This window comes from Engystomops pustulosus, chromosome 3, assembly GCF_040894005.1.
Source record: "Engystomops pustulosus chromosome 3, aEngPut4.maternal, whole genome shotgun sequence".
Classification (NCBI taxonomy): domain Eukaryota; kingdom Metazoa; phylum Chordata; class Amphibia; order Anura; family Leptodactylidae; genus Engystomops; species Engystomops pustulosus.
Window position 1 is genome coordinate 32,683,724 of NC_092413.1, and position 12,167 is coordinate 32,695,890.

The following is a 12,167-nucleotide window of genomic DNA, read 5'->3' on the forward strand; positions in this document are numbered from 1 at the left end:
AAATACAGGTGGTCCCCTACTTAAGAACACTCGACTTTCAAACGACCCCTAGTTACAAACAGACCTCTGGATGTTGGTAATTTATTGTACTTTAGTCCTAGGCTACAATAAACAGCTGTAACAGTTAAAACAGGTGTCTGTAATGAAGCTTTAGTGTTAACCCTGGTTCTTATGACAATCCAACATTTTTAAAATCCAATTGTCACAGAGACCAAAAAAGTTCTGGCTGGGATTACAATGATAAAATATACAGTTCCGACTTGCATACAAATTCAACTTAAGAACAAACCTACAGACCCTATCTTGTATGTAACCTGGGGACCGCCTGTACTATCAGTACTACCCACATAAATATCTCAAATTCTATCAATGCAAATTCTAAAATAACAAGAAATAAGAGAATATCCCGGCTCCTGACTGGTGTATGGTATATTGATCTTTTCTCCAAGAAGCAAAATGTGATTAGTTTTACTTTCTTTTCTTCTGAAGACATTGAGAAAGCTTTTAAAACCTGATGTGACAATGCTTCCCCGAAAAATCTATCATGCCCAATCATGTGGATAATGCAATATCTCCTGTGCTTGGCAGGGTGAATCATGTAGGTGTTAACTGTTCAACATCGGCCGGCCGACAACGCTGTCGCTGCATCAGCAGAATGGAGATGCCTGTTTTTTGTTTTTTTTTTTGTGTTTTTTTTTTTTTTTAATGTTATAGGTTGTTTTTTTGTTTTTGTCTATATCATAATATTTTTCCCCCTGTCAGAAATATTCTCAGGAAAAAAAATCCTTTTCTGTAAGCTCGGAATCATCATAATCTGCAGAGGGATACTTTACAAGTGAACATTGCTTTGTCTGGATATATGAGTTTCTTCAGGAACAAAATGACAAATTTCATTGCTTCGTGGAGCACAGATATAGTGGAAATAATCGATCCAGAGGGGCTACTGAGGAGCTCAGTGTGACAGGCCAAACAGTGATTAATAGACAGCTTTCAGGGGTTTCTCGATTCCCAATATCCTTTTCCTCTCCCAGCTGGATGTTCTAAATTCTGATTCAGTAACGTTATATTATAGAGAAACAATCGAGGCGGTTCACATCTCAATTGACGAGTTAAATCCTTTATACAAAGTAATAATGAAGATAAAATGTATTAATACTTTGTGTGATCCTACTCTACAAAAGATATCATTTGTAAGAAATGTATGAATATTGAATTATTTCCTTATTGTTGACCACGTAATGGAATTTTCGAGTTGTTTCAAGATATCCCTTATCCAGTTGACTTAAATTGGTTGTCTCAAGTTTAATTGTTATCCTGTTTCCTGTGATCGGTGAAGGTCCAACTTCTGGGACCACTCAGCAATCGTGAGAGTTGGGGTCCTGTTCTGAGTCATTAATTGTTAGGTTAGGTTAGGCAGGGCTATCTCCAGCACTTTCGCAAACAGTGAGTGTGAGTGCCATATATAGCTGAGCAGGGCCGGCTCCAGCACTGGGCATACCTGGGCAAGTTTCGGGACCCACATCAGGCTGTACATAAGGGATCCATGGAGGTAAGGGGGACTGTATCTATTGAATCCATAGGGTGTGAGGGGTCTTATATAAAATAACCATCAGGGGGCTGTTAGGGATGATAAACTAGGGAATATTTTCAGGGAACAGGAGATTGTTTAAGTTTCTGAATTTTTAATGCTGCCACATGAGTTCCCTGCAAAGGGACCCACTTTGTCAGTTAGGGGCCTACTGAAAACTGGAGCTGACCCTGTAGCTGAGCGCTGTGCTCACAGGAACTTACAGGAACTGTCAGGCTGATTTGGGACACTAAACCTTATGGAAAGATTGTTTGGCGTCCCAAATCAGCCTGTATTTTATCCCTCCTCGCACACAACAAACATCTACTTATATACTTCGGTCCAAAGCTCTCTGTGACTGCGCAATGATGCAATGATACAAACCCGGCTTTACAGCGCATGAGGCTGTGGTGTATTGCTCTGACTTCATTGAATAATTGTGCAGGGAGCACTAGAGACTGAGATAAGTGTCTTATCAGAAGCATGCAAATAAGTATTCCAGAATGAGACAATGAAAACCATGCCCCCTTTAGCTACTTTGTAAGGAATCTCCCACGACATCAAGCATGACTTTCAGAAAGCCTAATGACATGATGCTGAATTATTGCCAAGCCAGTATGTGTATTCCGAAAGGAACAGCTTCCCAACTGTAGACAACTGTAGGCCTCATGGTTGCGTCTCTTCAATACGCAGCCACTGAAACCACTTTAATAATGGGGGATTTCTGGAACTCCCACTGATCACAGAATGACAGTGTTCTCCATTAGAATGAAGTGGGTGGTCATGGATATATGGTAGCTCTTCTATAGGACTACTGAGCATTGTAGTCTGCAATCTCCAGCAGTCCAGTATAAAAATATTGGAGCAGCTGTACTTACATGCCGGTAAACCCTCACTTTTTCACAGACCTATGACGTTACATCTATTTGTCACATGGCCTGTGATGAATGGACCGGAGCTGCAATGCCAAGCACAACCACTAAACTACATGCGGTGTTGTTGCTCTTGGTGGATTGTGGGGAAGCTCGGTGCTGAAGTCTCATCAAATAACTGATTACCGGTGGTTCCAGCTGGAGGACCCTCACGATCTTATTTTGATCACTTAACCTAAGAAAAGTTTTTACAAAATTAGAGTTTTCATTGTTTATGTCTGTTTAAACATCAACAATGTGACCTGTGACCCCTGAGGACAGACGGGTCAGACAAACAATTCTATTTATGCATATTGTTGGCATAAAAGATGCCAGTGTCCATCCAGCAGACACCTCACCGTTAACTTTCCCGTCAGTTTCATTTAAAGCCGGTGCCCTGTGTTCTTTTTCTCCATAATCCTATTTTGCACAGAGTCACAGGAGAAGATACGTCTGTCAAGCTGACAATAGAGAACAGCCCGTTCTGTGTTGAGGTTTTATTAGTTTCACTGCCCTCGTCAAATGGCCAGGCTACAGCTACATTATGTGCCGACAACGTCTTTGTCATTACAGCATAAACAAAACTTCAATTTACAAAATTTCTAAATCTCGGCTCCATTTTTCAAGTAAACAAATATTATTTTAAAATTGAATAAAAGTTATTAACTGCTACTTTGTTACAAATGTAATTTTCACTTTGGTCACCCAATGCCCTACTGTGGCTTCCCGAGAGATTAACCCAATGTTTCATCTCCACACAGGAGCAAACGCTCGCTCTCCGCAAAGAAGGGATTGGAGTCGTATTGGATTCCGAGCTGCCTCATCTCATTGGCATTGATGATGATCTTCTGAGCACCGGTATTATATTGTATCACTTGAAGGTAGGAACGGTAACACTCTTTCTCGCTAAGCCCTCGTCTTTTTAATCTTTTTGAATTGCACACCAGCTGATCTCACTTTAATCTAAATGCCATGCCCAATAAATGTCAACAAACGGGATTTTTCTTCATTTTTGACTGCACGGATGCAAATGCTTCATCACAGATACATCACCCACACAACATGGTTTTTTTCAAATGTTTATCTTTTTGTAACATGGTTGTTCACGTGGATTCTTTGATACCAGATGAGATTTCCTAAACTAAATAGCGTAAATCAAAATTAAAGTGTTATTGCAGAACAAGTATCTTAAAATTGAATATAGAAGTGGAATAATACCAACCACAAATGTAGATTTTTTTTGTTTTACTTACACATTCACATTTCACATTCACTTATGTTTTCTAAGAATATATCTGTAATATGAACATTGACGAGATGATTGAATGGATTTGATCAATCCATGTGAATCTACAAGCCTCCCATCTACCAACTTTTCAAAATGATATCTGGTAGTACAAACATCTTTAAAGAGGTTTTCCTGTCTCTTGTCTCAACGGACATGGGATTTGAGTTCATCAAGGTACAGTCCGTCATCACCAGCGCTGTTTATATCGTTTTCCGCTACTCACTGGACCATATCAGAGAGTTCTTCTTTGTCAGTTCTCTGGGTTACAATGTTTCATCCCTTCAATGACGTCTGAAGCCTCCCCTTCGCGTTCAACCCACTTCACTGAGACAAATATAAATATAGGCTTGTGTGTATATCTATGTCAATATATCCCACTCAATATGTGGAGCACTGTATTAGTTAAGGTACACTCCCTTTTTGCTTGATGCCACAAAAAAAACCCCTATCCTTCCTCCCTTACCCAATCACAAACCAATGGAGCCCCCGACACAGGGCAAGAAGCCATAAGCAATTGTCCCATTGTAGTTATAACACCTTCCTCCTTTTATCTATGAATTTTTTTTTTCAAGTTTGTGGATCCTGTAAGTGATTTTTATTTCTTAGAAATACTTTTAAATAATTCACATTCAGAAACTTCTAATGGCCAAATGTTTTCTTGCGACTGCCAGTTCCACAAAGCATCGTTCTAATCCCCTGCCTTAGATATTGTTATCTCCTTTCAGGAAGGAAAGTGTCTGCTTATGTATGAAGTGAATATTTCCCAGGAAGCAGCCATCCCCGATCAATAAATCAGTAACGCTCTATAAATTAAAAATGGCAGCTTTATTTGCACATCCTCACCCTTCTTGAATCTATTTGGAATCGCCATAAAATAAAAAATAAAAAAATTCTTATACTTGAAATTGTAATGAATAAGAGGGAAGGAAAATGGAATGTATAAATATAGATGAGATTTTTTTTTTCCCGGCATTATACATAAGAATGTGCATCCTTATCTGAGGCTTCTTACGTGCCAGCGCATTTAGCTCGGGGTGCGATCTTAATGATCAGAACTCTCTCAGCTCTTTGTTAGTGAAGGGAGAAACTGGAAGATGCAGCTACTCGGCTATGGCAATGTATTGCTGCAGGGGAATCACAAATGTATGCTGGATGAGGCAGCACTGTACATAGCTCCAGGTTGTCTATTTCAATATCACTGGTTTATTTTCACTGACAGGTTTCCTTTAAAGTTGATCTGCCGAGTATTAAATGCCTCCCTCATTTCTTCAACTTTTATAGGAAGTCTGCGGCGCTATTTTACAGAGATGCCAACTCTTCATATTCCCCATTTAATACTTTAATAGCTTCTCATGACTTGTCTCTTACTACCCCACACCACATTTTTAGCTTTTGAAAAACAACAAAATTTAGATTTTTTCTTTGGATTGAAATATTAAATAGAACTTGTCACCAGGCATACAACCCCACACAGTGCCTTATAGCTTAATGTATACCGTGTATACTTGAGTATAAGCCGAGGCACCTAATTTTACCACAAACATTGGAAAAACTTATTGACTGGAGTATTTGCTTAGGGTGGAAAATATAAATGCTACTCTCCTAATAAAATTTCCAGTAGCTTCCTCTCATCCTGCAGCCTCCCATCACTAATGAAATGTCCAGCAGCCCCCCATTTAATACAATGTCCACAACCGCCTCCCTTGAAGAACGAAATGTCCACAGCAGCCCCCCCCAATGAATGCAATGTCCATCAGAGCCACCCCTCCCACATGAATGAAATGTCTAGCATAACCCCCCCCCCTAATTAATGAAGTGTTCAGCCCCCTTAAAAAAAAAAAAAAATAAACACTCACCCCTGGTGTCATCTTCTTCCTGCATCTCTCCTCTTTTGGTCTTTGGGTTCACCGTCAGTGGGGGTAGGAGAGGGATATACTGCTATACTTCACACTATGATGTTACTAGGCTGCCACACTAAAAAAAATGTACTGAGTATGTATGGTATGTATTCAATTCACGGGTTTAAAAAGTAATGTGATGCCACCGTTTTTTTATAAAACGTACTTTTATTCACTCCCTTGATAAAATGAAGGAGGTGGAGGAGCTCCAGAATACAGTCAAGTAACCCCACCTCTCTACCTCTCTTCCCCTCACGCTCCTAACTAGGCCCCCTACACATCTATGTCATCCTCTTCTGGTGCTGATGGCTCACCCATGCGCAGTTCCTGGCTGGCTGCACAGGCACACACCGTGCATGTACCAAGATGGTGTGCACAACGGGAGTGCTAGCCAATGATGTCATTTTCAGAGAACAATAGCAAATCACAACTCGGGGTGTCCCCACAGGAAAACATCAGGCACATGTGTTGTGCTGGGTCCTTTTTATTTTGCCAATTCTTTTTTTTTTTTTTTTTTGCTAAGTTCCAAGTCATTTTTTGTTATCCCACTGAAGGTCACAACAAGCAACTATGGGGCCTCATGTGATGCCTTGAAATTTTAGTGATGCTTCATTTTACAATCGTTATCAGTTTATTAAATTGAGTCGGTCTACTTCAGAAACGTTAGACTTTGTCTCTCTCTTTCAGGAGGGACGCACATATGTTGGACGGGAGGACGCCGAATCGGAGCAGGACATCGGTAATCTGAATGAGTGCTTGCAGTAATAAAATATTCTCTTATTTACGCCAAATGAAAAAAATTCGGTGCAGGTTTTAACACAGCTAGGAATTCACAGTGATTTTTGCAACAAAAAAACCCCATGAATATATATAAAAAAGAATATATGGAGTAAAATATAGGGCGTATATGGATGTATATCAACCAAAAGAACAGTATAAATGGAAAGCACATAATTGGGAATTTTTGGCTGTTATCAGAAACAGTGTCGCACAACGAGCTGTCTCTTAACCTGCAATGTCATGGAAATGGTGCTGTACTGTTTTCATGGCTCCCATTCACCTCTATGGGAGTAACAAGGATAACATAGAACCTGCTCAATGTATAGCTCCTCTGTATAGAAAAATGCAGTGACAGTAGAAAGCAACTCAACGGATATGATGCAATGGGAGTTCTTATGTTTTACATTATATCTTACTTCGTCATACTATAGAGCAGTGGTGGTGAACCTATGGCACGGGTGCCAGAGGTGGCACTCGGAGTACTCTCTGTGGGCACTCGGTCTCTAAAAGGTTCCTCATCACTGCTATACAGTATGAGTCAAGAGTCCCAGGAAGCCATTTTGTTACCACAAAATCAGATTTGCAGTATCTCAACACAGATATTCTCCATAAATACTCATGCGGTTTCATAAGTTTTGGCTCCAGCGTTTTGAGCTCTGTGTTCAGCACCAGGGACATTCGATTTCAGACACAATTGTGGTCTACTTCGATGTACTAAATAATCTCTGCAAAGGAAAAACTTGCCCTTGATCTAATATGGCGCCATTCAAGATGGCAGTCATGTTCCTGAAGCAGACTAAAAGATTAGACCCTTCACCCATTACTTGCTGAGGCATCATTTTACCTTTAATTTCGGAAATAAAAGGGTATTTTTGATGTGCCCTGTACATTACCTAAAGATTATGCCCCTTAAAGTTCGATCACCAGAACAAGTCCTGTGCAAACATTAAACCAACAAGGATTTTTTTTGGGGGGTGTGGGGTATTTATTGATATTATCAATAATCCTATCCATCTATCTTCATGAATTACAGTTCTACATGGTCTTGATTTGGAAAGTGAACATTGTATCTTTGAAAACCTGATTGGCAGGGTGACCTTAATACCGCTGAATGGAGCCCAGTGTTCCGTCAATGGAATACAGATCCTTGACTCCACTCAGCTAAACCAAGGTAAGATTTTAGTTTATTCTGAACGCCTTGTTATTCTGAAAGGAATTCCTCTGACCAGATATTTCCCCCGCAGGAGAAAAATAGTGCTAGTTGCTGGGCATTTAAATGATTGATAATCACTTAATACTGCATATGCACATCTCGGCCCCCTCAACTTGCATCCCCTAAACATTTGTAGACCTTAATGAGCATATAGAAGGGGAGGCAGTTATTGAAAATCTGTATAAAGTTTCATAAAAGTCTTAATTTGTTATTGTAACCCAATAAAGAAAATTCCAATCCATAGGCAAGAAGAAGTGAAAGTCAGTTCTGGAAACCCTTAAGTCCAGATTTCTGGAAATTGTTGAAAGACAGTTAGTTGTTCATGTACAACTGGTCTAAATGGCCTCCTACAAACTCACTCATTGGGGCACATTTACCAAGGGTCCGCAGACAGCATTTCCGTCGGGTTTCCCGACTATTTCAGATTTGCGCCGCATTTAACTGGGGTTTTTGGCACACGCAATCGGATTTTGTAGTGTTTAATATAGTAAAAGATAAAACGAATCCGTTTTTTGGCACAACTGCGCTTGCTTCCATGCGAAACGAATTGGGGAGCCTGCCGTCGGATGATCCAACTGATTGGACTGAGTGCAGGAATAAACTTTCCAATTGTGTCGCAAGCCCAAGCACTTACATGCACCACTAAAAAGAAGGTGAACTTCGTCGGACGTAAGCGGGGAAGCGACACATGCAGGATATCGGGCGCACAATCTTAGTAAATCGCGGCTGATTGCATTATCGGACAATGCAGTTCGGTGAACTCCGTCGGGCGGGTAAGGAAATGTGCCCCAGTATTTCTATATTTGGCAAAATAAATACCACAGACACAGAGTGAGTTTGTTGGAACCACCACCCATATACAACTGGCCTTAGTTGGGCACTTGGATGCTTACATTTGCGCTTGTGACCTCTACTTCAACCTCTGGAAATCTGGCATTGAAGACTTGCTTCCTTGTAACATTTATTTTTGAGAATGATGCATTATTTCAGAAAAAAACTCAATCGATCCATAAAAGTGGAGAAGAGTTTACTGTGCAACTTAACCACCAGCTTTTGTCCCTATATACAGAGAGAGACCTGTCATTCCACTCAAGTTGGGTGCAGATTTTTGCCAAACACATCCAGTATGTTGAGTTACAGGCTGTCAACTGGTTACATACAAAATAACTTCTGTAGGTTTTTTCTTAAGTTTAATCTGTATGTAAGACAGAACTGGTATTCTTCTAAGGGGTAACTCTAGACAAAGTATTTTTTTTCCATGTGAAAATAGGATTTTCATAATTTTGGGAACAAGGATTAGCAATAAAGTTTTTTATAGACTCCTTCGATAATGCTTATTATTGCAGCCTGTGGCTTAATGGGGTTGGCCATTCTTTAACATAAATTGCCCATGTGCTTTGCCTCTCACAATACAGATACATACAGAGACATGTCTAATGCAAGAGATTTATTGAAAAGTGGCCAACCCCTTTAAGTTCAGTAAATTATCAGCACCCAGAGAACCTTACCAAATTTCGCAAAGGGTGAAGAGGTCCATTTGTAACACGGGGTGGTATGCAAGTTGGGTGTTCTTATGTTGGGGACAGCCTGTACTTAGATCTAACTTTTTTTTTCTATTAATATGATTAGAAAATCAATCAATTTATAGTTCCTTTAATATTGTAAGGATCTCCTCTTTTCCGACCAATATGATTACTTGATGTTTTATTGATAATTATACTGATTTGTATTATGTATTAACCCTTAACATGGATGTAGAACAGTAGATGTGGCTACAGTGCCGGTTTTGTTACATGACGGACACCAACAATGTCCAATGGTGTTCCCTTAATTTTTCTGAAACTTTTATGATGCAATCTCCAAAACGGAGTCACTAATGAAATTATAAGAGTAGCCTCATATTGTTTATGAGTAGAAAGTTTTCCAAGTTAGTTCTACTACCTATAGTAATATTATTATTCTGCAAATCTTCCCACACTGATAGTTACAGAGTAAAGTTTGGACAAGTTGAGCTGCATAAAGTCCCTGGTTTATGTGCGGAATATAAGATCTTTGGTTAAAGCAACGTGAGCCTGTGAAGTGACTGCAGGTAGTGAACCTACAAGGTATAAATATTTCATGGGACTTCATGTTTTCTTGTAGCTTGGAACAATCTTATGGTTGTTTACAACTCGATGCATTGTAATACACTTCTCTAAAGCGAAGCTTTTATCAGAATATAAAAAGTAAACTATATTTTAACACAATTTTTAATTACAATCAATTCTAAGCGTGAAGGATTTGGAAATGTTTTGGAATGTTCTGCGCTCTATCGTCTGGTGTCGAGGTTTATTTGTCACTTTTAAAAGAGGGTTCTCTGTTAATGACACAAACCGCAGGTAGCTAAGGCCCTTACTAAACCTCACGCCTCAGTCGTCTGCGTAGTTTTCATTATTTATGCTCCAGTGACTTCTACCTGTTGGTTGTCAGAGGCTTTTGAGCTGCTACTCCATCTGTGCTGTACAAGGCGGCTCACAGTTATTCATTCTAAGTTTGCACCATAAAACTTTTCGGTGTCTTAAGTGTCTTAGTTGCTGCAGTAAATCTTATACTGATGTAGAGACATAAATAGGTTTGGTGCGTTAATAACTGTGTTTTGTTACACCAACTTCCACTTTTGTTCAATTCTGAAAATTATCAGAACAGGAGAAGTTAATAAACTTTGTAATCTACTTTTTATTATCGGAAAGCAAAAAGCATGTTCCTTGCTCCCTTGAGAGTAAGAATAAAAGAAGAACATATACTTTTCCATCTCCGGCTTCTGGTTCTTGCGTCACACCCGTACTTCTGGTTTCATGCCTGTGCAAAATTGGTAGTAGGGTCACAGGACATGCTTCATCCAATGATTGGTCTCCTTAGATTCTGGATGTCAACTCTTTCCCAGGGGACTTCACTTGTGTTGTCGACTGGTCTGAGTAGACCATTAGACCTCATTGGCTGAAGTGCATATGTCTACTTTTTTTTTCCTGCCCCAGCCCTGACGCCTATGGGGTTTTCCTCATGTATGAAAACCCCTTTAATTTACTTATTTTTTTCTAGTATTTCATTTTATCATTCTCTCCATTTACTTATCCTATCCTTGCCTACAAAACTCCATATATAGACAGATTTAATTAAATCAAATAAATTAAGTTGGGATGTTGAAAAGGGAGGCAGAGCTCCGCGAGAAAGAGAGGATACTGTCTATATTATCTAGCATGTGATTTCTTTCAAAGAAAAGCTGGATACTAGTTCATCTAATTATTCCACTCTGGTGCAAAATAACTGTCCAGCCTCATGTAGATGAACGTAGGGGTCTGGTGATATGGGCGCACAATTTGCCCCCGCATCACAGCTCCAATAGACCATGAGCAAGTTGGATGGCTTCACTGCAAAATATAGGGTATGTTTTTACGTCGCACCCACACGGTGCTCATCTCTCCTCTCCCTGCACCCAGTCCAGGCAATCATACGTTCACGTGCAAGGGGTCTCACAGTGTGTGTGGCGCATCTTCCTGCTGTCCTTCCAGGAGCTGGCTGCTCCCCTCTTAATAGGTAATTGTAATATTAAACTTTTGTAATTTATTTCATTAAAGAAATCCATTTCCGTGTCCTTCTTTTCTACCTTATTTAAGCAGTTTGTATAAATCATCGTTCCTATATCCAATGACAGCTGAGGGATAAAGGAACCTGATAGTGTCGTATGAATAAACTCTTTACAGAGAGTCCCTCAGTAATCTTGTCTCCTCAGAGTGCTTGCAGATACGCTGCTCACTGCTGGAGAAAGAATCAGAGAAAACTATTGCCTGCACTATGCAGTTATGAAATAAAATAATTGCTTCAAAGTTTCTGTTATGCTACAATTCAGTGTATGGATTTCATCTGGGACTGAAAAAAGCTAAGAGACTGGCACTTTTTTTTACATTTTGCCCAATAAACTTTGTATAAGTATAGAGTAAGAGCATAGACATTAGCAGGGGCATACGTGATATTGTGATTTGATGGATCATCAAGGGACAACATCCTCACCAGAGCTAGGGAAGTGTTGACCAGGTGGGTTTAATCCATTACATTATTCAGTCATGTTTTTTTTTGTAAGTTTGACCCCTCTAAGCAAGTTATAAATAAGTAGGTTCAGGCATATGTTGGCCCAAATTATCCCATGAAGTTGGTCCACTGCCAAACTATTTCTGGGCCTGTATGTTTCCACATTCTAGAGCTGCACATTCTGGGAACTATATACTATAGCTCCAGGCATTTCTACTGTAGGTTGTAATTGTAAACGATTATATCTATGTAATAATCATATAGATCGGGACATTAAGGAATGTTTCACAACAAAGCAAAACAAAACATTATGTAAATCTTAATTGTTTATGTCTCTGAAAAACAAGTCTTGACTACTCCGATCTTCACCGTTCTCAGTGGAAAGTTATGTAAATTTGCTATTCAGGACTAATGGACTATTGGAGAGATGTAATAGAAGTCCGTT

General features: G+C 39.6%; 1 protein-coding gene across 4 annotated transcripts in view; it reads left to right on the plus strand.

Annotated features, from left to right (window-relative positions):
• Positions 1-12,167, plus strand: part of KIF16B (kinesin family member 16B) — a 217,070-nt gene that overhangs the window by 83,406 nt on the left and 121,497 nt on the right. For all 4 annotated transcript variants that reach the window (XM_072140434.1, XM_072140435.1, XM_072140436.1 and 1 more), the window contains exons 13-15: positions 3,240-3,359; positions 6,352-6,403; positions 7,478-7,615. In XM_072140434.1, coding sequence (XP_071996535.1) covers positions 3,240-3,359; positions 6,352-6,403; positions 7,478-7,615 — 310 coding nt within the window. The remainder of the gene's footprint in view (positions 1-3,239; positions 3,360-6,351; positions 6,404-7,477; positions 7,616-12,167) is intronic.